Below are 25,793 nucleotides of genomic sequence, written 5' to 3'. Positions count from 1 at the left end.
CTGATCAAATTCTCTATATTCGTTTCACCTTTCCCCCACTCTCTGTTAGGTTCTGAGCTCATGCCCAAAGCACTGTCCACCAGGATAGTGGGAGGCATTTGGTGGTTTTTCACACTTATCATCATTTCTTCGTATACTGCTAACTTAGCCGCCTTTCTGACAGTGGAACGCATGGAATCCCCTATTGACTCTGCTGATGATTTAGCTAAACAAACCAAGATAGAATATGGAGCAGTAGAGGATGGTGCAACCATGACTTTTTTCAAGGTAAGTTCTGCTGGTTACCTGAAATTTACAAATTAAAATGATAGGACACAAACTTCTTTCGATTCACAAATGTAAGGGTGTAACAACGCTGTTATTTGTGCACAATTCTTAATAATAGCATATACCTCAAGGGGTGGAGAGTTGTACAACTGAACATATGCTCATCAAGACCAACCATTTTAATCTTTGAAAATGCTAAGGAGGTTTTGCTTTACAATATTTTATTCCTGTTTTGAGGAAAATCAGCCCAAGTGTAACATTTTTTCCCAGTAAGTTTTTCTTTTTGAATAACACAGAACGTATTTATTGAAACTGTAATAGTAGGATGTTCAGATTCTACAAAACTTTACTATTCCAGAAGAATAGAATGATTACTTGGAAAAATGTTTCCCATACACACATTTACTTTTGTTGAAATGAGGCAAGATTTAAGGGCTAAAAATACAGAGACATTTCTTATCATCTATACATTCACCAAGGTAATATTCTGGGAGACACAGAGTTGAAAGGGGCTGTCCCACTGAACTCACAGTGGTTTCTACAGAGACAGCCCTGTGGAACATTTAAATGAAAGTGTGCTTGTAAAAAGTTTCTGTCATGTAGAGTGCCTTGCCCTCCTCTATTTTTTCTCTCTTCTCCTTACTCTGGCCCACTCACTGGGCCAGAGTAGACCAGTTGAAGGATTTCACTTTAGGCAGCTATTATCACTTTATAATTCCTTTTATATCTTACCAAGTATTTTTACATTTTTTGTAGCTTGGGCAAATTTTTACACATTGATATTTTCTTTCTGTGTTCACAGAAACACAACTGACAGTGCAAATGTGCAGTGGAAATAGTAATTTAAAAACATAGATTAATTCAAGATATAAAATAAATTATTTCATGAAGCATTCATCAAGTTCCTACTGAGTGCCAAAAGTTACACCACACATTGAGTATTCTAGTTCTCACTTTCGAAGAGATTATAGTTTAGTTGGAGACAGAATAATAAATTTAAAAAAATCACTGAATTTGGTTTTATGTGACTTAAGTCAGTATTTTGTCAAATTATTTAACTTTCTTTGTAAAAAATTTATAAAAATTAATCAACTTTAAAATAAACTTCTGGACATCCAATTTCCAAAAAAATAAGATAAATTAGATTTAGACAAATATTTTAAATTTAATTATTTTCAAAGTAAATTCCTCATATGACTAGATTAAGTATTGGATATGGATTTCACATTTACTTGGAAAATCACTGTTATATAATCAAATTTATTGAATAATGAAATATAAGCAAAACATTACATTCAGTATGGTCCTATGTGACTATATTAATTGCAATGGATCAGTTTTTCTTAATTGAATATTGAGAATTTATAAAGATTTCCTTTCTTATAAAACTTGTTAATATTTTTGTGTTTTTGTAAAGAAATAAGCTGTTAGGCCAGGCGCAGTGGATCATGCCTGTAATCCCAGCACTTTGGGAAGCCAAGGTGGGTGGATCACTTGATCCCAGGAGATTGAGACCAGACTGGGCAACATGGCAAAATTCTGTCTCTACCAACAGCACAAAAATTAGTCTGGTGTGGTGGCATGCACCTGTAGTCCCAGCTACCTGGGAGGCTGAGGCTGGAGAATCACTTGAGTTCGGGAGGCAGAGGTTGTAGTGAGCCAAGATGGTGACACAGCACTCCAGCTTGGCCAGTTGGAGTGAAATCCTGTCTCAAAAAAAAAAAAAAAAAAAAAGGAAAATAAATAAATAAGCTGCTGAAATTGCTAAACGTGCGTTGTTAGTGTCAACAACTTGAAGGAAGTGAATGCGTGATGCATTTAAATTATTCCAATATCCAGGTGACTTTTGAATTGAGTTTGTAAAATATGATAATACAAATATTGTAACTAACACAAAAATTTGACACCAGAAGTGTTTATTTCTGGTTCATAAACATTTCTGTTTTAATTTTTTTCCAGAAGACTCAAATATTTTGTTTTAAAGTTCAAATATACTAGTAGCAAAGTTTATTTTTGAAAAATCAATTACCAAACATATTTTTTTCTTTATAAAGTTTTTATTTTTAAGCTTATTTTCTTAATTTTTTGTCTTTTCATTCTTTCGTTCTTTTTTTAATAGTTCAATTGCTTTCTGCTGTGCAATTTTTGCCTACTTTCACTTTTCATTGCTACTGACTTTTCTTCTTACTCCTTTTTAACTCGCATTTTTCTCTCACATACAAGTGCCTCTAGCACCTTGAGAAAATCGACACAACACAGATTTCTATTTCCAACAGCACATGTATTATTTCTTTAGACTTGTATCTGGAATGTACACAAGTCACAATAAAAAGCACACAGTGATAATCACTAAGTTGACAACTACCTTGTGTTGCTAATATTATCACATGCTGAATTCTGTTTTCCTACTGAAACAGGAAAAGAAAATTAGAATTCACATCAATACATTAAATATTGATTTTTTTGGTGTTTTAATGTAGCCTTAAAATATTCTAATTTCAATTTCAGTATTTCACTTGTTAAGTATATAGTTATACCAGCTATTGTATGAAATTAAAAAAAAAATTCTAGCAGTCTAGAATTCGAAACTACGTACTCATTTTTAAACTGTACAATGAACCAGAGACTATCGTGTATTTACATTTTATACGATTCTTTCATTTTTCAATTAACAGTCACACATACAAACACTCTAGGGAGCACCCTTAAGGCATTGACTTCTAAAGGAATCTCCATCTTGTTTTTACTAATTTAGCAAGACCCTGCTGTTAACTAATTGTTCTGGAATACTTCCTTCCAGAAAATTATTATAAAAAAAATGATACAGTTTTGTTACTACTAGCAAGAAGAGCTGGCTCCAGATATCTGGTGTTAAAGGGTGTAAATACTCAGTATTGCAAAGACATAGCAGAGTTACATAGCTGTTCTTCAACATTGCATAATTCCATGTCCAAAGACCATGATTGATTTTGTTCACTGAGCTCAAGGTGCTCAAAGTATATTATCTTCAAGAAAAATTCTTCCTTCTTTTTTTCTATATCCATTACACACCACACAGACTCTCCTCAGAGATAAATATAAAGCCATGACTGGAAAAAAATAATTCAAAATAGGAGATAGTGGTTCTCACGTTATTTTCGTGTAAGTAATGGAAAACTGCATGATATCACCAATATGTTCTTAATCATATTTAGATAGTAAAATAGATGACAGTCCAGGAATTTTATTAAGAAACATTAAAGGAGGAGTCAAAATGTACTTGGAATCAGGGAATTTAGTGTACTAGAACTGAAATTTCACCCCAGGGCTAACCATTATGCAAAATGTTACCAAGCAACAGGAACATTCTTTCCTCCCTGAAGTATAAAGGCTAGGAGAATGGAAGTCTATACATTATAGGATCAAAAATCACTCAGCTATAGCTTGTAGGTGTTATGGCCTCTTTTGAGAATTCTTGTATTTTTGAAGTGAGTCACATGTTTTACAAAATGATACTGAATACCTTGTTTATATGAAATCCATGACTCAAGTTTTCCAACTTTTAGAAATTCTTTGTCTGGATTTGGCCTACCTGAAATTTCTGACTTTATTATGTATACTAATACATTATATCCATCTGAAAAATATAGTGTCAAAGGAAGAAACACGTGCTCTTTTGTATGGTCATTAAATTGTTGGCACATATTTTAAAAATGTAACTTCCATCCAAATTGATGTATTCCAGTCCTGTGTTGCATTCTGTACCTTTACATGTCTTTCTCCAGTGCCCATTATGCTCTTTTTTCATCCCTATCCTTCTCTACCAACCTAATTGGTTATAGTCTCTTTATTCCTTAGATTCTAATCTATACATCACTTATTCCAGGGAAACTCTCCTGACCCTTTTCATACCTAAATTACCCAGTCTGGGGACAGCGCTCCTCTTTTATATCCTTTTTTTTTTTTTTTTTTTTTTTTTTTTTTTTTTTTTTTTTACTTACGTTATTGTTAAATTACTAATCCAAGATATGTTTTCTTGGTTCCTGTATGTTTCCACACTCTATGGCACAGCAGGAGAATAGGGATTGAATGAATCTATATCATTCACTTTTATACCTCTAGTTCTTGGCACTGAACTTACACATCTTGAGCTTATGTTAATTATTAACTGTCACAAGAATATTGCTTAACAAACAGCCAAAAACTTAGTGACATGTAATACAAACCTTTATTTATCTTCCAAGTCAGCTGTCCTTCTCACAGAAACTTGAGAGCCCAAGTTTCTACATTTGGAGACTCAATTCCTTCTACACCAGGGTGACAGTGCTTTTACCAGTACAGTTTCTTCTTAACCTTTAAATGTGTCTAATTGAATCTGCTTATACTATAAAAGCCACACATGCTATTCTTTTAAAGGCATGCCTCTCTTCAGACTGAATCATTGCTACTTTGGGCTAGAAGATCTTTATCCAAATGAGAAAATCTACAAGGTATTGCCTTGACTTTTTTAGAGGTTTTAAGAAAGCATCTAAGGCATCATGCTTAATTTGATTTTTAATTAAGGCTTGTGGCCATGTTGAGAAAATTTTAAGAACTTTTGCTGGTTCGAGACACTGAAGATTAGAAATATGTTTGTTATCCAACCATGCAAGTTTTATCCCCTCTACATCACCTCTAAATTCAGCTTGCAAAGTGGTCAGTTCTTTTAAATTTTATTTTCCTCTCCTCCTCTTCCTCCTCTTTTTCCTTCTTCATCTCCTTGCTGTTGTTTTGATTGTTCTTTTCTCTCTTGTACTACCTTACCTGTAGCTAAAACTAGCCAGCTGATACTTTGAACATTTTGTCATTTTGTTTGGCTATCTTTTGGCTAAATCCAAATGATTATTAGTTCATTTTCTACCTTCTAAGTCACTACAACTACAACATGTAATTAAAAATAATATTTTACCCTATATTCACGGATTCCTATTTTCCCAGCCTCCTCCAATGATATTTGATTATTATCTGCTATGTGTGCCCTAAGTCGATGCCACAGCTTTTCTTTATTGCAGCACCTTGCTACTTTTGTCAAATTCCATACAGTTATCCATTGGCACAATGAATTTTACATTCACTGATGGAAAACCTATGACAGAGGCTTTCAAGTATAATGTGTGATTATGTGTAAAATTTTATTATTCTATAGGGTAGTCAAAGGTTTATCCAAAACATAGAGCCCTCTATAGCTTTCCCATTTTAATTATCTGCTAAAATTCATTGATTTTGAAGTATAGGTAATTAAGTTAGGAATGAAAAACAAGTGGGTTATTCCATCCAAGGTAAAATGTTTTAATTTTTGGTACCGAACAAAAGAGGATTTTTCTCGGGAGATTTTTCTCTTTCTTTCTTGTTTTCTCTGTCTCTCTCTCTCCCTCCCTTTCTTTTTTTTTTTTTTTTCTTTTAACTTCTACAGCCTTCCTCTGCAAAGTACATTCTAAATTCCAGCTCATTTATCTTCAGACAACTTCTAAGGAAGGTAGGAAGCAATTATCATTATGCTCATTTAACAGATGAGGAAACTTGTCCACAAAGAGGTTAAATGACTTATTAATAGTAAAGACTATAACCAGGGAATGCATAGTATCACAATAAAGGTAATAACCAAAGATATAATCACATAAACCATCGTGACTCAAAAGAGTTAAGTGTATTAATCATTTTGGCTCACCCACATAACCTCAACTGCTTGATTATATTAAGTTTCTAAAACATTTGCCTTACAGCATTGGAGCAGTACAGCTATAACATGTTCTTTATAGTCTGCCACTTATTCTGATCTTACCAGTTCAATAATCTTCTAAAATTAAGTTCTGCTGGGGTGATAACATATGATAATATATGATGGGGTGACAGTATATGTTTTGAAGTCTGAATTGCTAGTGTGGCATGCCTGCAATAATTTTTTTGAGACCTTGAGTGATTTTGCTTTAGTATACTACAAAAATATAAGTAACTTTTACATCGAGAGATAAAATGTAAAAAGTTGGTAGTTTACTGCAAATCCTTATTGAATCTAAAAACATACACTATTCATTAGAGATTGCTCCTAATTTTGTAAATATAGGCAAAACAGAATTCTTGTCCATTTTCATTTAGAGCAATGGTGGTCATACAAGTATAATATATATTTACTGTGAAGAGATTTACACATGGGCAGAGTAAATTTTCACAATTGCAACAATAGTGTGCTTTTCACATTGAAAAATGTTTTCTGAAATGAATGTTTATTTTCCTCTTGCTGTATTGGTGGTAAAACATTTTGAAAGTTCCATTTTGCATATGCAGAAAATTAACCTAAAAATAATATTTAAAGATGATAAATATTATCTAGATTTTTTTTTAATTCTAGATATGTTTGGTTTTAGAGTGTATTCTTTAAATGTTTTTCATATTTTATATAGCAAGATTTCTAGTTAAGTGTAGTTGTCTGTAAGAAAAGATTTAGTAATTATTTGTCAGCACATGGTTAGAAATCAGGTTATGTCTTTTAGTGTGCACATGTTTATTATTATACAGATTCTAATAATTTTCCACCACTATCCAGAAGGAATGCTTTTACAATATGACAATTAGAAATTCTTTATGGTACTTCAGTAAGTATAGAGAGGATGTGTTAAAGAGCTACTCACATGAGTTGGCTTGTTTATTTACGTGTTATTAACCAGCCACATAGCTTTTTCTCATGTCATTTTTATTTATTTTGAGTTGAATAGGGAGTCTTTTCCCTTTTGAGCATTTGTGTTTCTCAGAGCTGTACTTTATTTTGTATGTCTAAGTGAAAATTGAGAAAATATATGTTCTAAGGGACCTGAGGAGTGAACATTCATCTTTTCTTTGCAAACCTTTATCGTAGGTTTTTCTATCATGGGGATTGAAAGCATAAAGTTCTATATTTGAGACTTGGGAGAATTGTACGTGAGACTTTGTGTTTATCTAATGGAGACTGAATTAAGAAGATATGACTTTTAAGTGACATTAAGGATGTGGTATTAATTGGCCTACTCTATAAATTGATATTGAATTGGGTTCTGAGCAAGAGCTTTGAGATTTGTGTTCCTGTAGTTTTCTTGCCTGAGCTTGTTTTACTACCCTATAATATTTAGTGAACTACTTCTGCTCCTTTCCTTGTTGTGAAAAAAAGTGCTATTTTAACTGGCAAGGGTAAATTAGTTCACAATTCTGGTTTATATATTGCTTTGTGTTACCTGAGAATCCCTCAATATTCCTTTGCAGATCTAAACTAAAACAAAATGTTTGTCAAACATAACATACTGTTCTAACTTGGAAGACGAAATACCTGATATACTTCGGTTTCTAAGCCAAAAACTATTCTTGCCAAATTGCTTGCAAATTACTAATTAGGAAATAGCTATGTCTATTTAGAACACAAAGAAACTTTATTTTTAATTTTTTGTTTGTTTCACATATTGAAGTTTATAGATAATCTTTTTTTTTTTCTTTGTGCTTTAATGAGTTAAACAAAATATAAAAGCTTGATGTGGTTGATCACCAATGTGTCTGGGCAGTCAGAATATGTTAATGGTTAATATTGTCAATAAAATTTTTATTTGTTCATGTTGCTGTGTTCTTCGTTGTCCATCAGAAAATTTTTTTCTAGAAATCTGAAATAAATATCTCAGTGAAGATTTTTATAGGCATAGAATTTTTCTAACTTGCCCAAATTATTTTTCCTTTATGAATGGTGTTGAAATACTGAATGTGGGAAATTCATTACAGTTAACATTAGATTACATGGTAGTATTTTGTTCAATAAAATAAGGTTGGTATTTTAAAGTGTTGTTATATTTTTATTAGTGTCTAATATAGTTTTAATATAAATTGGTCATGTTTGATACAAATATTTAAAACATGACTAATTATTTATTATGTCTTTGATTTATTTGTGTAGTAAGGAAGTTATTTTTACTCAGAGAGGCTGTCTCCCTCCCCCTTTCCTCATCTAACACACAATTTATTGTACGTGAGACCTGATCCTATGTTTATTACAGGGATTTGCATAAGGACTACAGGAAACCAACACCATTTTACTATGTTCCCATTGCAAGAAATAAAATGGTGCCTTTGAGTAAAGCTGCTTCATCAGACGCTAGTTCAGCATGCCAAGTTAAAGCCATCAATGGTGAAACAGCAGATGTGAAGGCTAGTTGGCATGAAAGCATATGAGTCAAAGACTTTCCTATGGGAAAAAAAGTGCTTCATTACACTTTATCTATGGTGAGAACATTGGGTTTATCAAGCTGTCTGAAAATTAGAATATGATGAGTTTTATTGCTCTCGCTCTGCCAGAGTGAATTCAATGGTTAAAAAGAAAGCAATAATACCATTTTGGGAATTATAAGAAGTGATTAGAGTTTTAGCATATTTAAACTTGGAAGGAGCAGCAACTTTTATCTTAGAAAGTAGCCTCTCTAAAATATCTAAGGGACAGAAGTTTAATCCCTTTCTAATTGCTACATTTGCAATATGTATTAAAGCAGCTTTGGGCACTTTAACTGAATAAAGAAGTTGTATGTTTGACTGAAGTGTAAAATCTGAGAAACAATGTTTTAATGCCTTGGAAAGCATGTGCATGAGGCCCTTCCACTCCAGCGTACACTAGTACACTCTGGTTCTCTCCCTCACTTGTCCTCCCTCCTCTACTCTGTGCAAGGACCATTCCTGCTGTTTGTCAAGTCAGGATGACAGCTCAAGCACCATGACCCCACCTCATCAGTCTTAGGAGAGAGGGCCCCACAGGGAGTGAGAAAACTCGAAAATCAGTTAATATAGTGATGTTGAGCTAGCATGTCAAGTGCTGGATAATGGATAATAGTTGTCACTGTAAGAGTTTATAGCCACTGGTTAGGCAACATTCTGAAGGAAATTCAAGAAGGACTTATTTTGGATGCAAAAAGTAGGCTGAGATAAATATTATTCAAAAATACCTTGACATTCTAAAAATTGTAGTGCTTTATATCTTACATAAAAAAACTAAAATGACAAATTCCATTTATTCTATATAAATTGCTGAATAGAAGTATCATTTGGTATTTTTGAAACAAACATACAAACAAAAAAACCCAGACTCTAATTTGTTAAAGTTTGGAGGAAATTATACTTATTGACATTGTGACTATGAAATATCTATTGATCTGTGTGGGGGTGGGGGATATTGCTGCTCTGACTTTTGAGTATCAGTAAAGACATATTCTTATTTCTTAGATAGCCCATTAATTATAAGGCGAATATCCTGACATTTGTACTTAATTTAAAATATCCTTGGTAGTTTAATGGTCTTGATTTTCCACTTTATTATGCTGTCTTTTCAGTGAGAAGCTATTCTTTTGTTGCAAAGGCATTTTAGACTAATTAGCATCTTTGGCCAGCTGAATTTTCATTTGTTCATTTGTTTTCCTGTCTCTTTCCAAAAGCCAAATTATTCTAAAAACAGTAATATCACTTTGTTGTTTGTTATTAAGAGCTGATTGAAGATACCACATACTAGCTAAGTTTTTTTTTTCTTTCTTTATGAAGCAAAAGGAGATTTACTATTATTTGCTGCTGCTGCCATCTTCAATGTTAGACTCTTATTTAAAGACAATACTGTACAATTTTTCTCCTTGGGAGCAAGCATGATGTCAAGTGATGCACCCTTCTGATGCTCAATGATCTTACCACTTTATCATGCATATTCGCAAGGATGAAGCACAGTTTGTAAATCATCTCTATTTATTTTACATTCTTCTCCTTAACTCCAGATAGATCCGGAAAAGGACAAAATAAATTTTGGAGCTTGTTCTTAAGTATTGGTAACTGCAAACTGAGTATAATAAATTCCTCAAAAATACTGCGTTAAGAAATAAAACTTGGTTAAACATTAATGGTAAATGTCTTATTCTTAAAGAGATCTTACTCTGAAATAACTTGAATCTTTGTTTTTATGCTGCGATATTAGTGGCTGTGGCAGTGCCTAGAATTGTTTAATTGCCTAATGCACAAAGGTGAACACTTTGATTGATGTGTATTCAGAGAAGTTCTTTAATAATTTTATAAATAAAGAACTCTCCAGATGACTGAATGTGTCTGCGTGTGTGTGTACATGAAAGAGTGTGTTCTGCAAGAATAAGGTATGCTTTCTTAATTTGAGTTAAATTATGGATGGTTATATAATTCATTTTTCTATACCCAGTTTCCATCTTAAATCTATTTAGAGAGAGAATAGTTCAGGGTTGGCAATAAAATGTGCTTTTACATTTTCTGATAGTATTTGAATTATGCTTCTGATTGTCATTAGCCTATTGTATACACCAGAGCACAAGTGGAGTTCAGTGAAAAGATTTGATTATCTCTAAAGGTAGGTGTTTCATTTATTAAATATTGTAATTACAGCTAATTGGAAGCTACACATTAAATTAGTTTGCTTTGTAGGTCCCTTGACTGTTTTCAGAACACTATGAGCTTATGGTTCATTTCAATTTATTACAAAAACAATTCAATAAAAGCCAAAGAATTGGGAAACAGCATTACTAATGGATATAATTGATTGTTGAGTCAATGTAATAGTTTAACATAATTATTAAAGGCATAGACCAGGTTGTGGCATGAAATTCTACATTCCTCACTGAATACAGATTTATTTAATTTCTCTGGGCTTCTGCTTTTTTCAATTTATCTCCCATAGATAAATTGAGAGTATATGTCTTATATATATTGTGCATATACCACTGAACATATACTAAATTCCCAATATATATTTGCTATTATCCTTATTGTGAGGAGCTTTAATGTTGAATTATTACATTTCTGTAGCAAATGAATCCATTTCCCCCAAAATGAATACCGTGCTTTTGCAAATACAGGTTACCTATGGTTAATGCTATGATCTGACACTCAGTTGCATTCTCATTTCATTAATAACTTGGTCCTGATTTTAGATTATTGATAAACAAATATTCTGGATTACTCTCTAATCCTACTGAAAAGATAAATACATCAGGAATCTGTTTCCATGTACACATTACAGATAGTCAGTCTTTTAAAATGGATTTTATTATTTTAGAGCAGTTTCATGGTCACAGTAAAATCAACATTGTGGGACTTTAAATATATCAGTTCACATTCTTCAAGAGTTTTTATCAACCTTCCCTTTCAACACCAGAAAATAAAAACCTGACCTGACTCCAACAAACAGATAGAACTAAACTGAGTAGTTTAGGATTCCATATTGTCAGAATGAAAACTGGTGACAACCCAAGATGGTTATGGCTGAGTGAAATGAATTTTATTAAAAATGATCTTTTTAAATGATCTACCTGGAAAATTTTAACTATTAGGGAGGTGTTTCAGAAAGGATGCCCCCAGTTTGGTGGTGATAGTTATGATGAGAGCTATGTTGAAGAAAGTGTTGATTGTGACAGAGGCCCCCTTGGAAATTTAGAAAAAATGTATGTTTGTGAGGAAAAAAAAATAATTAACTTTCAGATAAACAGCAAAAGTTATTGACAAGAAGCCAAATATATTAGTAGCAAAAGAAAACACTTCCAAATTTAAAAATATGTCTGCCTTTGAAGCTGGCTGAGAACTAATTTTTGTGCAGACAGTTTGCTTGAAATCACTGTATGTGGCCTTTGTTTTAATGAAGCAGCTTATGAGAGCATCAAGGCTTCTAGGCTTTACTTTCAGAACTGCTGTTTCCCTGGGGGCCTAACAATTGCAAGTGGCCCTTTCATTGATTTTTATACTGATGCCAGAGCATACATAATCATTTTAGTCAAACTCTTACAGCTAAAACAAGTAAATCTATTGCATTTTGAAAATAAAAATGGTGGCTAACCTGTTCCCATCTTTATTTGTTATTATTATTTTTTTCTGCATTGTTAGTAGCCATGTAATAGCTGCATGTCTACCTTTCTCAGTCATCTTTATTCTGGGTGATGTTTCTTTCCTAATCTCAGGCCTAACGTGTCGTCCCTGCTATGTCCTGGAAATGAGGTTGCAGTGATTTACTAGCCATTAGAGAAACACTTTAGCATGTTGTCTTATTTCCCTTTTTTGAATTCCACAACACTGTGAAAGTATCAAAAGTAGTAGTGTACTCTAAAAGTCTTCCAAGAAATTTTACTATGTAAGGCTAAAGAATCAGACTAGATTTGTATTTTCTTTTTTTTTTTTTTTTTTTTTTTTTTTTTGAGACGGAGTCTCACTCTGTCGCCCAGGCTGGAGTGCAGTGGCCGGATCTCAGCTCACTGCAAGCTCTGCCTCCTGGGTTTACGCCATTCTCCTGCCTCAGCCTCCCGAGTAGCTGGGACTACAGGCGCCCGCCACCAAGCCCGGCTAGTTTTTTTGTATTTTTTAGTAGAGACGGGGTTTCACCGTGTTAGCCAGGATGGTCTCGATCTCCTGACCTCATGATCCGCCCGTCTCGACCTCCCAAAGTGCTGGGATTACAGGCTTGAGCCACCGCGCCCGGCCTAGATTTGTATTTTCTTATGGCTTCTAATAAAACAGTTGTGGTTATAGAGCACATGTAATACATCGAGTGCAATGAGGAGTAAAATATGAAATTTGAATTACTTAATTTTAATTAGTTAAATTGAAATTTTAAAACCAAAGCAGTGTAAGACATTTTTTCAATAAACTTAAACATATATTTCTATTTTTTTTTTTTTTTTTTTTTTTTTTTTTTTTTTTTTTAGACGGAGTCTAGCTCTGTCGCCCAGACTGGAGTGCAGTGGCATGATCTTGGCTCACTGCAAGCTGCGCCTCCTGGGTTCACGCCATTCTCCTGCTTCAGCCTCCCAAGTACCTGGGACTACAGGCACCAGCCACGTCGCCCGGCTAGTTTTTTGCATTTTTAGTAGAGACGGGGTTTCACTGTGTTAGGCAGGATGGTCTCGATCTCTTGACCTCGTGATCCACCCGCCTCAGCCTCCCAGAGTGCTGGGATTACAGGCGTGAGCCACCGCGCCCAGTCTAAACATGCATTTCATGTTAACCTTTGCCTTGTGTAAGATGTTGTATTATAGAGCATGTGATTGGTGCATGAGTTATTTCCAACACATCAGTAATCTACTCAGTGGCAATGATTTGATTCGGTTTAAATGGTTTCTTCTATGTCCTACTTTAACATTATGATGTGTTTATTTGAATATTTTATGTAGGTGGAATAAATTACAGTTATAACTATCTAAACTATATGATTATTAAATTGAAATGCATACTATTATTTTAATCAAAATAAATTATTTTTCTAGTTTAAAAAATACATATGGGCAAAGTTTCTAATTTAAAATGAAGTTACACTATTAAAAAGAATTAAATGAAAATGTAGAAACTGGTATTACAACTGGAAGAGTAAAGAATAAGAGAGTTTGGATAAGGATATGTTAACTGATTTCACCATGAATGAACATTGCCATTTGCTGCAAGAAAGCAAAATGGAAAAGTTGTTTGTCATATGTATTTTTTTAGATATTAAATTGGTCATTATCAACATACATTCTCAGAAAATACAAACTGAATTTGACATGCAATTTTTTTAATAGTAAAAAAAAGAAAAAAAGGAAGCTAATTAACAAAACTTAGAGTCAAATGTTCAGTACATTTAAAAATATGTTTTGACGTAGTCTGAAGTTTCGCTTTTGAACTGTTACACAATGGCTTGGATTTTTAAACAAAGAAGACCACTTTTGGATGGAAAGATGGTAACATACGTTATTTCAATTATGATTATTTTGTTACAAAGTTGTAAAAATAAGATTAAAAGAAGTATTTTAAATAAGCAAAAGATCTTTAATCAACTAAAATATTGCCCATAGTTTACAATAACAATGGGAAAAATCAGTTGATCCTAATTTTCAAAAATGGCAAACAAGTGCTTTTTTAGATTAGAATGAGGTATACAATATGAGAAACTGTCCAATTAATATTTTGAGTACATTTTTTCCTCAAAGGACTCCCAGATTTAGGAGAAAAATTTCAATTTTTGAACTAAAGAACTAGTGGCATAGATTTTTTTTGTATCTTTTACAACTATTAAATATTAATTTAAGCTAGAAATAGAAAATGTAGTTTATTACAAGATGGTCATGATGATGGATGCTCCAGCTATGTCAGGTTAAAAAAAACCCCACGGATTTATTATAATTTTAAAACAAAAGAGTGATGTTTTTCCTTGATATAATTTGGCTCTGTTTCCCAACACAAATCTCATGTCAAATTGTAATCTTCGTGTGTTGAAAGAGTGGCCTGATGGGAGATGACTGGATCATGGTGGCATTTTCTAATGGTTTAGCACCACCCCTATTTTCAAGTAGTTCTTTACAGCACTGTGAAACAGACTAATACAGAAATTGGTACCAGGAGAGTAGGGCACTGCTATAAAGATACCTGAACATATGGAAGCAACTTTGGGACTAGGTAACGGGTAGAGATTGGAACAATTTGGAGGGCTCAGAAGAAGACAGGAATATGTGGGAAAGTTTAGAACTTCCTAGAGACTTGTTGAATGGTTTTGACCAAAATGCTTATAGTGATGTGGACAATGAAGTCCAGGCTGAGGAGGTCTGAGATGGAGATGATGAACTTATTGGGAACTGGAGTACAGGTCACTCTTGTAATGTTTTAGAAAAGAGACTGGTGTCATTGTGCTCCTGCTCTAGGGATCTGTGGAACTTTGAACTTGATAGAGATGATTTAGGATATTTGGTGGAAGAAATTTTGAAGCAGCAAAGTATTCATGATGTGGTCTGGCTGCTCCTAACAGCATACAGTCATACGTGTTCACAAAGAGATAGTCTGAAATTAGAACTTATGTTTGAAAGGGAAGCAAAGAATGAAAGTTTGGATAAATTTCAGCTTGAACATGTGATAGGAAAGAAAGATTCATTTTCTGAGGAGGAATTTAAGCAATTGGCTGCAGAAATTTGCATAAATAAAGAAGAGTAGAATGTTAATGGTCAAGACAATAAGGAAAATTGTCTCCAGGGCATTTCAGAGATCTTTGTAGCAGCTCCTCCCTTCATAGACCCAGAGGCCTAGGAGGGGAAAAAAATGGATTCATGGGCCAAGTCCAGAGCTCTGCAGCTCTGTGCAGCCTCAGGACATGGCACCCTGAGTAGCAGCCACTCCAGCTCCAGCCATGGCTCTAAGAATCCAAGGTATAGCTCAGGCCATTGTTTCAGAGAATGCAAACCCCAAACCTTGGCAGCTCCATGTGATGTTGGGCCTGTGGGTGCATAGAAGGCAAGAATGAGGTTTGGAATCTTCACCTAGATTTTAGAGGATGTATGGGAACACATGGATGTCCAGGCTGAAATTTGCTCTAGGGGTGAAGCCCTCATGGAAAACCTGCACTAGGTGTGGAGGGGAAATGTGTGGTTGGAGCGCCCACACAGAGTCTCCACTGGGGCACTGCCTAATGGAAATGTGAGAGAAGGGCCACTGTCCTCCAGATTCCAGAATAGCAGATCCACCAAAAGTTTGTATCTTGCACCTAGAAAAGCCACAGAAACTCAACACCAGCCCATGAAAGCAGCTGCAGAGGCTGTACCCTAAAGAGCCACAGAAGGAAAGCTGCCCAGGCCTTGGGAGCCCACCTCTTGCATCAGCATACCCTGTATGTGAGACATGTAGTCAAAGGAGGTTATTTTGGAACTTTAAGATTTAATGACTGCCCTACTGGATTTTGGAATTCCATGGGGCCTGTAGCCCCTTAGTTTTAGACAGTTTTTCCCTATTGCAATGGGAGCATTTACCCAATGCCTAGATCTTCATTGTATCTTGGAAGTAACTAACTTGTTTTTGATTTTACAGGCTCATAGGCAGAAAGTATTTATCTTGTCTCAGATGAAACTTGGATTGGACTTTTGGGTTAGTGCTGGATACTCTTGGAAAAGCATGATTGCGTTTTGAAATATGTGAGAAGGACATGAGATTTGGGAGGGGAAATGATGGAATGATTGGTTTGGCTCTGTGTCCCTACCCAAATTTCATATAGAATTATAATCCCCATGTTTTGAAGGAGGGACCTGGCAGGAGGTGATTGGCTCATGGGGGTGGTTTTTAATGGTTTAGCACCATCCCCCCAATACTGTCTCATAAGTGAGTTCTCATGAGATCTGATCATTTTAAAGTGTGTGGCACTGACCTCTTCTCTCTCTCCTGCTACCACGTAAGGCCTGTCTTGCTTCCCCTTCACCTTCTATCATGATCGTATGTTTCCTGAGCTCTCCCCAGCCATGTAGAACTTTGATTCAATTAAAGCTCTTTTATTTGCAAATTACTCATTTTTAGATAGTTCTTTATAGAAGTGTGGAAATGAACTAATAAATCCTTTTAGCTTTACTATATGACACTGAAATTATTTGTGTTCAGTTTTCTGAAGCAGACTCTGTGAAAAGTGTCATAGACACAGTTGTTAATATTATGTAGTACTTATGTGTAAGTGCTATGACTCATTGCCAGTTTATAGAACTGTTGAAAGAAATAGGAGATAACAAATATAATGGCTTTGTAGTTTTTTGCCAAATTGTTTTTTGGTTGAGTCAAAGAATACAAAGTAAAAAGTTTCATGAAATTAAATTATTTCTAGATATTCAATAATCAAAGATAAAAATGATAGTTTGTTTTATGTTTTTTGCACTAATATCACACTGAACCAAAACAAACTAAATTGAATTTCCAAAGAAAAAATATTTTTTATCTGGATAGCTGTAATAATTCATGTTATAATAGGAAATTATCATAATAAAGATCAATAAAAGTGATTTTTCACATATTTTTAAAAAGTCAATATACAGATTTTAGTTGCTGTCAGCAGTATTATAGCAACCTTGTAGTTTCAAAAACTACATGTAAAATTAAAAAAACTCTTTTGAGATTGATAAATTTAGATTTTTTCAATTTATACAATTTTCCTTTTACTTCAGTGTTAATAATTCTTAGTTGACATAACCATTAGTAAATTACTTCACTTGGAAAGATAAACAGACATAACTTTTGAAACAAGAATATGTTCTTTGAAGCCAGATTTATTCTTAAAAATTTAAAAAAGATGAACAAGTTTTACCAACATGTTATGTATGTTACAGTAAAATTGCTTTTACTACTTAGTTCAATTATTGGAAATTTGTTTGAAACAACTTGGGTATATGCAAATAGTATTTTAACTGAATTTTTTTTTAGCTTTTTAGGTTTATGCAGTCAATACAACTTAAGTGTCTTAAATGAAAAGTTAGTGTCTGAATTGAGATATGTTTTCAGTGAAAATTTACATTTGATTTCAAAACAAAAATAATGTGAAACATCTCTCTAATAATTTTTATATTGAGAATGTCTTGTAGTCACTTAAAATCCACTAAATTCAAAATGGAGTCTTTATTTGTCCCCAGTTTCATCATTTCATGATTATTCTCCATTCTTACAGAGGGCAATGCCATCAATGCTGTTGCTCGCCTCTCATATCTAACCCATAAGCGTGTACTTTTGGTTGTAACTTCAAAATACATTGCATCTAAAAGCTATTCACAGCTCTCCATATCTATCACCAACACCTTAACCTAAGTAATCAGTAAGCTGTTTAGTAAGCTCAACACCTTAATTTAAGTAGTCAGTCAGCCATTAAGTAAGCTTATAAGTATACTACTATTTTGTCCACATTATCAATTGTTCCATTTTGATCACTTTCCTAAGAATATTTAAAGGGATCACAAACAAAGAAATCAACGTAATTCCTTCTGTAAAGTGAGTTTTCTCTGTATTTTTTAGTTATAACACATATTTCTTCCATGATAACATTCAAAATTCACTGTTTTCATTTATGTTATTCTTCTTGTGAGTAGAATGTGAATTTCATGAGGTCAAAGACTTAGTAACTAGAGCATTCTGGTAGATAAAAGGTTATCTACTGTTTTTCTTTTTCATTTTTATGAGATAGCAAATTAATCCTTGTAAGTAAATTAATCAATATAAGATTATTAATCATAATCTTTAATCATTTTCATGATATAGTAAATTAATCAATATAAGTAATATAACTAAGCCAGGACAAACCAGTTTACCCTAATTGTTACAAAATATAACATATACACAGGATAATTTTCCAAAACATAATTTGCACAACATTAGGTGTTTCGAGATTACTAAAGTTAGTATGTTAAGACATATTTAGAAAGTGAAGAAAATGGAAATAAGACAATAATTATTAACCAGAACACAAACATGCACACACATCTTCTGATATATATAATATGTATGTGTATGCATACACATACATACCTGCATATATAATGAAACTGGAGAAATGCTATAAACATAACTTCAGAAGATTTTCTAAGCCTGGGCAACAGCCCCCATCTTTTACAAAAAATAAAAACATTAGTCAAGGTGTGGTGGCACATGACTGTAGTTCCAGCTACTCAGGAGGCTGAGGTGGGAAGATCATTTAAGCCTGGGAGGTTAAGGTTGCAGTGAGTCACATTCACTCCACTGCACTTATTCTTGGACTGCTGTTGAAAAAAAAAAAAAAGAAAGAAAGAAAAGAACATTTTGATTTTTAATTTGCTATTATGAATAATGCTTATTTGTAAGTACATAAGTAACAAACTATCTAATCATTGAATTAAAGGAATATGACAGAATCTTCCATCAAAGCCATGATTGCACCAGAACAAGTTAACACAGGCAAGGCGATTATTGCAGTAAAGAGGAGATGCCAGAATTCAGTCTGAACTCAATTCTACTGCACAAAGGACTGGAGGGTGTTTAAAAGTTGGGGAGGGGCATGGAGGCAGAGTCTCATTGTAAACCATTTATTTTTGTTAGTTGGTCCTACCCAATGGAAAACAAACTTTCTGTTATCTTCATGACAGGAGATAGTTCTACAACTTGGAGCAAGGTACCCACTGAAGTTAGATTTCTACCTTCCCACAGAGAATGTTAGATAGGGACACGAGCTTCCTAGATGATTACAGCTCAAAAGGGGCTCCTAGGACCTTGAGCAAGACATTACTACCTTGTAATATTAGCAAGAAATTTTTAAAAAGATTTACATTCCAAAAGAGGCAAAGAAAGAATTTACAATTACAAATTTTCAAAGGTGTGCTCTAAGAAAAGGGACGTCAGGGGCTTAGAGTCCAGAAGAAGCATGCCTAAAGTTTAATCAAGCTGAAATGAATGAAATTGTCTTGATCACTTGATATAACACCCTTTAGAGACATTGAAGTAATTTTTAATCCTAACAGTATGTAACAGGGTGATTCTCCTTCCTATTCTCATTTCTAGTGTGAATTATAGAGTATTGAGAATTTTTAATGAGGGAAATATTATCATTCTTTTAGTTTCAGTTATTTTGATCTTAACAGGAATTAAACATTTTAATCTGTTTATAACAAAGAAACTTTAATCTTACAAACTTAAATGTTGGAATATCATTGTTTTAATTTGGTTTAAAAAATTGTATGCAGTCTACATTCCACTAAGTTTCTTTTTTTTTTTTTTAAATTTATTTATTATTATTATACTTTAAGTTGTAGGGTACATGTGCTTAACGTGCAGGTTTGTTACATATGTATACTTGTGCCATGTTGCTGTGCTGCACCCATCAACTCGTCATTTACATCAGGTATAACTCCCAATGCAATCGCTCCCCCCTCCCCCCTCCCCATGATAGGCCCCGGTGTGTGATGTTCCCCTTCCTGAGTCCGAGTGATCTCATTGTTCAGTTCCCACCTATGAGTGAGAACATGCGGTGTTTGGTTTTCTGTTCTTGTGATAGTTTGCTAAGAATGATGGATTCCAGCTGCATCCAAGTCCCTACAAAGGACTCAAACTCATCCTTTTTTATGGCTGCATAGTATTCCATGGTGTATATGTGCCACATTTTCTTAATCCAATCTGTCACTGATGGGCATTTGGGTTGATTCCAAGTCTTTGCTATTGTGAATAGTGCCGCAATAAACATACGTGTGCATGTGTCTTTATAGCAGCATAATTTATAATCCTTTCGGTATATACCCAGTAATGGGATGGCTGGGTCATATGGTACATCTAGTTCTAGATCCTTGAGGAATCGCCATACTGTTTTTCATAATGGTTAAACTAGTTTACAATCCCACCAACAGTGTAAAAGTGTTCCTATTTCTCCACATCCTCTCCAGCACCTGTTGTTTCCTGACTTTTTAATGATTGCCATTCTAACTGGTGTGACATGGTATCTCATTGTGGTTTTGATTTGCATTTCTCTGATGGCCAGTGATGATGAGCATTTTTTCATGTGTCTGTTGGCTGTATGAATGTCTTCTTTTGAGAAATGTCTGTTCATATCCTTTGCCCACTTTTTGATGGGGTTGTTTGTTTTTTTCTTGTAAATTTGTTTGAGTTCTTTGTAGGTTCTGGATATTAGCCCTTTGTCAGATGAGTAGATTGCAAAAATTTTCTCCCATTCTGTAGGTTGCCTGTTCACTCTGATGGTAGTTTCTTTTGCTGTGCAGAAGCTCTTTAGTTTAATGAGATCCCATTTGTCAATTTTGGCTTTTGCTGCCGTTGCTTTTGGTGTTTTAGACATGAAGTCTTTGCCCATGCCTATGTCCTGAATGGTACTACCTAGGTTTTCCTTTAGGATTTTTATGGTATTAGGTCTAACATTTCAGTCTCTAATCCATCTTGAATTAATTTTCGTATAAGGATTTAAGGAAAGGATCCAGTTTCAGCTTTCTACTTATGGCTAGCCAATTTTCCCAGCACCATTTATTAAATAGGGAATCCTTTCCCCATTTCTTGTTTCTCTCAGGTTTGTCAAAGATCAAATGGCTGTAGATGTGTGGTATTATTTCTGAGGACTCTGTTCTGTTCCATTGGTCTATATCTCTGTTTTGGTACCAGTACCATGCTGTTTTGGTTACTGTAGCCTTGTAGTATAGTTTGAAGTCAGGTAGCGTGATGCCTCCAGCTTTGTTCTTTTGACTTAGGATTGTCTTGGAGATGCGGGCTCTTTTTTGGTTCCATATGAACTTTAAAGCAGTTTTTTCCAATTCTGTGAAGAAACTCATTGGTAGCTTGATGGGGATGGCATTGAATCTATAAATTACCTTGGGCAGTATGGCCATTTTCATGATATTGATTCTTCCTATCCATGAGCATGGTATGTTCTTCCATTTGTTTGTGTCCTCTTTTATTTCACTGAGCAGTGGTTTGTAGTTCTCCTTGAAGAGGTCCTTTACATCCCTTGTAAGTTGGATTCCTAGGTATTTGATTCTCTTTGAAGCAATTGTGAATGGAAGTTCATTCCTGATTTGGCTCTGTGTTTGTCTGTTACTGGTGTATAAGAATGCTTGTGATTTTTGCACATTAATTTTGTATCCTGAGACTTTGCTGAAGTTGCTTATCAGCTTAAGGAGATTTTGGACTGAGACAATGGGGTTTTCTAAATATACAATCATGTCATCTGCAAACAGGGACAATTTGACTTCTTCTTTTCCTAACTGAATACCCTTGATTTCTTTCTCTTGCCTGATTGCCCTAGCCAGAACTTCCAACACTATGTTGAATAGGAGTGGTGAGAGAGGGCATCCCTGTCTTGTGCCAGTTTTCAAAGGGAATTTTTCCAGTTTTTGCCCATTCAGTATGATATTGGCTGTGGGTTTGTCATAAATAGCTCTTATTATTTTGAGGTACGTTCCATCAATACCAAATTTATTGAGCGTTTTTAGCATGAAGGGCTGTTGAATTTTGTCAAAAGCCTTTTCTGCATCAATTGAGATAATCATGTGGTTCTTGTCTTTGGTTCTGTTTATATGCTGGATTATGTTTATTGATTTGCGAATGTTGAACCAGCCTTGCATCCCAGGGATGAAGCCCACTTGATCATGGTGGATAAGCTTTTTGATGTGTTGCTGAATCCGGTTTGCCAGTATTTTATTGAGGATTTTTACATCGATGTTCATCAGGGATAGTGGTCTAAAATTCTCTTTTTTTGTTGTGTCTCTGCCAGGCTTTGGTATCAGGATGATGTTGGCCTCATAAAATGAGTTAGGGAGGATTCCCTCTTTTTCTATTGATTGGAATAGTTTCAGAAGGAATGGTACCAACTCCTCCTTGTACCTCTGGTAGAATTCAGCTGTGAATCCATCTGGTCCTGGACTTTTTTTGGTTGGTAGGCTATTAATTGTTGCCTCAATTTCAGAGCCTGCTATTGGTCTATTCAGGGATTCAACTTCTTCCTGGTTTAGTCTTGGAAGAGTGTAAGTGTCCAGGAAATTATCCATTTCTTCTAGATTTTCCAGTTTATTTGCGTAGAGGTGTTTACAGTATTCTCTGATGGTAGTTTGTATTTCTGTGGGGTCGGTGGTGATATCCCCTTTATCATTTTTAATTGCGTCGATTTGATTCTTCTCTCTTTTCTTCTTTATTAATCTGGCTAGTGGGCTGTCAATTTTGTTGATCTTTTCAAAAAACCAACTCCTGGATTCATTGATTTTTTGGAGGGTTTTTTGTGTCTCTATCTCCTTCAGTTCTGCTCTGATCTTAGTTATTTCTTGCCTTCTGCTAGCTTTCGAATGTGTTTGCTCTTGCTTCTCTAGTTCTTTTAATTGTGATGTTAGAGTGTCAATTTTAGATCTTTCCTGCTTTCTCTTGTGGGCATTTAGTGCTATAAATTTCCCTCTACACACTGCTTTAAATGTGTCCCAGAGATTCTGGTATGTTGTATCTTTGTTCTCATTGTTTTCAAAGAACATCTTTATTTCTGCCTTCATTTCGTTCTGTACCCAGTAGTCATTCAGGAGCAGGTTGTTCAGTTTCCATGTAGTTGAGCGGTTTTGATTGAGTTTCTTAGTCCTGAGTTCTAGTTTGATTGCACTGTGGTCTGAGAGACAGTTTGTTATAATTTCTGTTCTTGTATATTTGCTGAGGAGTGCTTTACTTCCAATTACATGGTCAATTTTGGAGTAAGTATGATGTGGTGCTGAGAAGAATGTATATTCTGTTGATTTGGGGTGGAGAGTTCTATAGATGTCTATTAGGTCTGCTTGCTGCAGAGATGAGTTCAATTCCTGGATATTCTTGTTAACTTTCTGTCTCGTTGATCTGTCTAATGTTGACAGTGGAGTGTTGAAGTCTCCCATTATTATTGTATGGGAGTCTAAGTCTCTTTGTAAGTCTCTAAGGACTTGCTTTATGAATCTGGGTGCTCCTGTATTGGTGCATATATATTTAGGATAGTTAGCTCTTCCTGTTGAATTGATCCTTTTACCATTATGTAATGGCCTTCTTTGTCTCTTTTGATCTTTGATAGTTTAAAGTCTGTTTTATCAGAGACTAGTATTGCAACCCCTGCTTTTTTTTGTTCTCCATTTGCTTGGTAAATCTTCCTCCATCCCTTTATTTTGAGCCTATGTATGTCTCTGCGTGTGAGATGGGTCTCCTGAATACAGCACACTGATGGGTCTTGACTCTTTATCCAGTTTGCCAGTCTGTGTCTTTTAATTGGAGCATTTAGTCCATTTACATTTAAGGTTAATATTGTTATATGTGAACTTGATCCTGCCATTATGATATTAACTGGTTATTTTGCTCGTTAGTTGATGCAGTTTCTTCCTAGCCTCAATGGTCTTTACATTTTGGCATGTTTTTGCAATGGCTGGTACCGGTTGTTCCTTTCCATGTTTAGTGCTTCCTTCAGGGTCTCTTGTAAGGCAGGCCTAGTGGTGACAAAATCTCTAAGCATTTGCTTATCTGTAAAGGATTTTATTTCTCCTTCACTTATGAAACTTAGTTTGGCTGGATATGAAATTCTGAGTTTAAAATTCTTTTCTTTAAGAACGTTGAATATTGGCCCCCACTCTCTTCTGGCTTGTAGAGTTTCTGCCGAGAGATCTGCTGTTAGTCTGATGGGCTTCCCTTTGTGGGTAACCCGACCTTTCTCTCTGGCTGCCCTTAAGATTTTTTCCTTCATTTCAACTTTGGTGAATCTGGCAATTATGTGTCTTGGAGTTGCTCTTCTCGAGGATTATCTTTGTGGTGTTCTCTGTATTTCCTGGATTTGAATGTTGGCCTGCCCTACTAGGTTGGGGAAGTTCTCCTGGATGATATCCTGAAGAGTGTTTTCCAACTTGGTTCCATTTTCCCCCTCACTTTCGGGCACCCTAATCAGACGTAGATTTGGTCTCTTTACATAATCCCATACTTCTTGCAGTCTTTATTCATTTCTTTTTCTTCTTTTTTCTTTTGGTTTCTCTTCTCGCTTCATTTCATTCATTTGATCCTCAATCGCAGATACTCTTTCTTCCAGTTGATCGAGTTGGTTACTGAAGCTTGTGCATTTGTCACTTATTTCTCGTGTCATGGTTTTCATCTCTTTCATTTCGTTTATGACCTTCTCTGCATTAATTACTCTAGCCATCAATTCTTCCACTTTTTTTTCAAGATTTTTAGTTTCTTTGCGCTGGGTACGTAATTCCTCCTTTAGCTCTGAGAAATTTGATGGACTGAAGCCTTCTTCTCTCATCTCGTCAAAGTCATTCTCCGTCCAGCTTTGATCCGTTGCTGGCGATGAGCTGCGCTCCTTTGCCGGGGGAGATGCGCTCTTATTTTTTGAATTTCCAGCTTTTCTGCCCTGCTTTTTCCCCATCTTTGTGGTTTTATCTGCCTCTGGTCTTTGATGATGGTGATGTACTGATGGGGTTTTGGTGTAGGTGTCCTTCCTGTTTGATAGTTTTCCTTCTAACAGTCAGGACCCTCAGCTGTAGGTCTGTTGGAGATTGCTTGAGGTCCACTACAGACCCTGTTTGCCTGGGTATCAGCAGCAGAGGCTGCAGAAGATAGAATATTTCTGAACAGCGAGTGTACCTGTCTGATTCTTGCTTTGGAAGCTTCCTCTCAGGGGTGTACTCCTCCCTGTGAGGTGTGGGGTGTCAGACTGCCCCTAGTGGGGGATGTCTCCCAGTTAGGCTACTTAGGGGTCAGGGACCCACTTGAGCAGGGAGTCTGTCCCTTCTCCGATCTCAACCTCCGTGTTGGGAGATCCACTGCTCTCTTCAAAGCTGTCAGACAGAGTCATTTGCATCTGCAGAGGTGTCTGCTGCGTTTGTTTAGATTACTGTGCCCTGTCCCCAGAGGTGGAGTCTACAGAGACAGGCAGGTTTCCTTGAGCTGCTGTGAGCTCCACCCAATTCGAGCTTCCCAGCAGCTTTGTTTACCTACTTAAGCCTCAGCAATGGCGGGTGCCCCTCCCCCAGCCTCGCTGCTGCCTTGCTGGTAGATCACAGACTGCTGCGCTAGCAATGAGGGAGGCTCTGTGGGTATGGGACCCTCCCGGCCAGGTGTGGGATATGATCTCCTGGTGTGCCTGTTTGCTTAAAGCGCAGTATTGGGGTGGGAGTTACCTGATTTTCCAGGTGTTGTGTGTCTCAGTTCCCCTGGCTAGGAAAAGGGACTCCCTTCCCCCTTGCGCTTCCCAGGTGAGGCAATGCCTCGCCCTGCTTCAGCTCTCGCTGGTCGGGCTGCAGCAACTG

At 35.4% G+C, this 25,793-nt stretch overlaps 1 protein-coding gene across 6 annotated transcripts in view; it reads left to right on the top strand.

Moving 5' to 3' along the window:
• The window catches only part of LOC105478796 (glutamate ionotropic receptor kainate type subunit 2), a 705,430-nt gene that overhangs the window by 554,041 nt on the left and 125,596 nt on the right, over positions 1-25,793 (top strand). For 5 of the 6 annotated variants that reach the window (XM_071096677.1, XM_071096679.1, XM_011736429.3 and 2 more), the window contains exon 13: positions 50-267. In XM_071096677.1, the coding sequence (XP_070952778.1) occupies positions 50-267 (218 nt within the window). Of the gene's footprint in view, positions 1-49; positions 268-8,294; positions 19,770-25,793 lie in introns of those variants that run through there. The other variant, XM_071096681.1, reaches the window with a different exon arrangement.

This window comes from Macaca nemestrina, chromosome 5, assembly GCF_043159975.1.
Source record: "Macaca nemestrina isolate mMacNem1 chromosome 5, mMacNem.hap1, whole genome shotgun sequence".
Classification (NCBI taxonomy): Eukaryota; Metazoa; Chordata; class Mammalia; order Primates; family Cercopithecidae; genus Macaca; species Macaca nemestrina.
The sequence above is the reverse complement of the archived record's forward strand: the minus strand, read 5'-3'. Positions and strand labels throughout refer to the sequence as shown.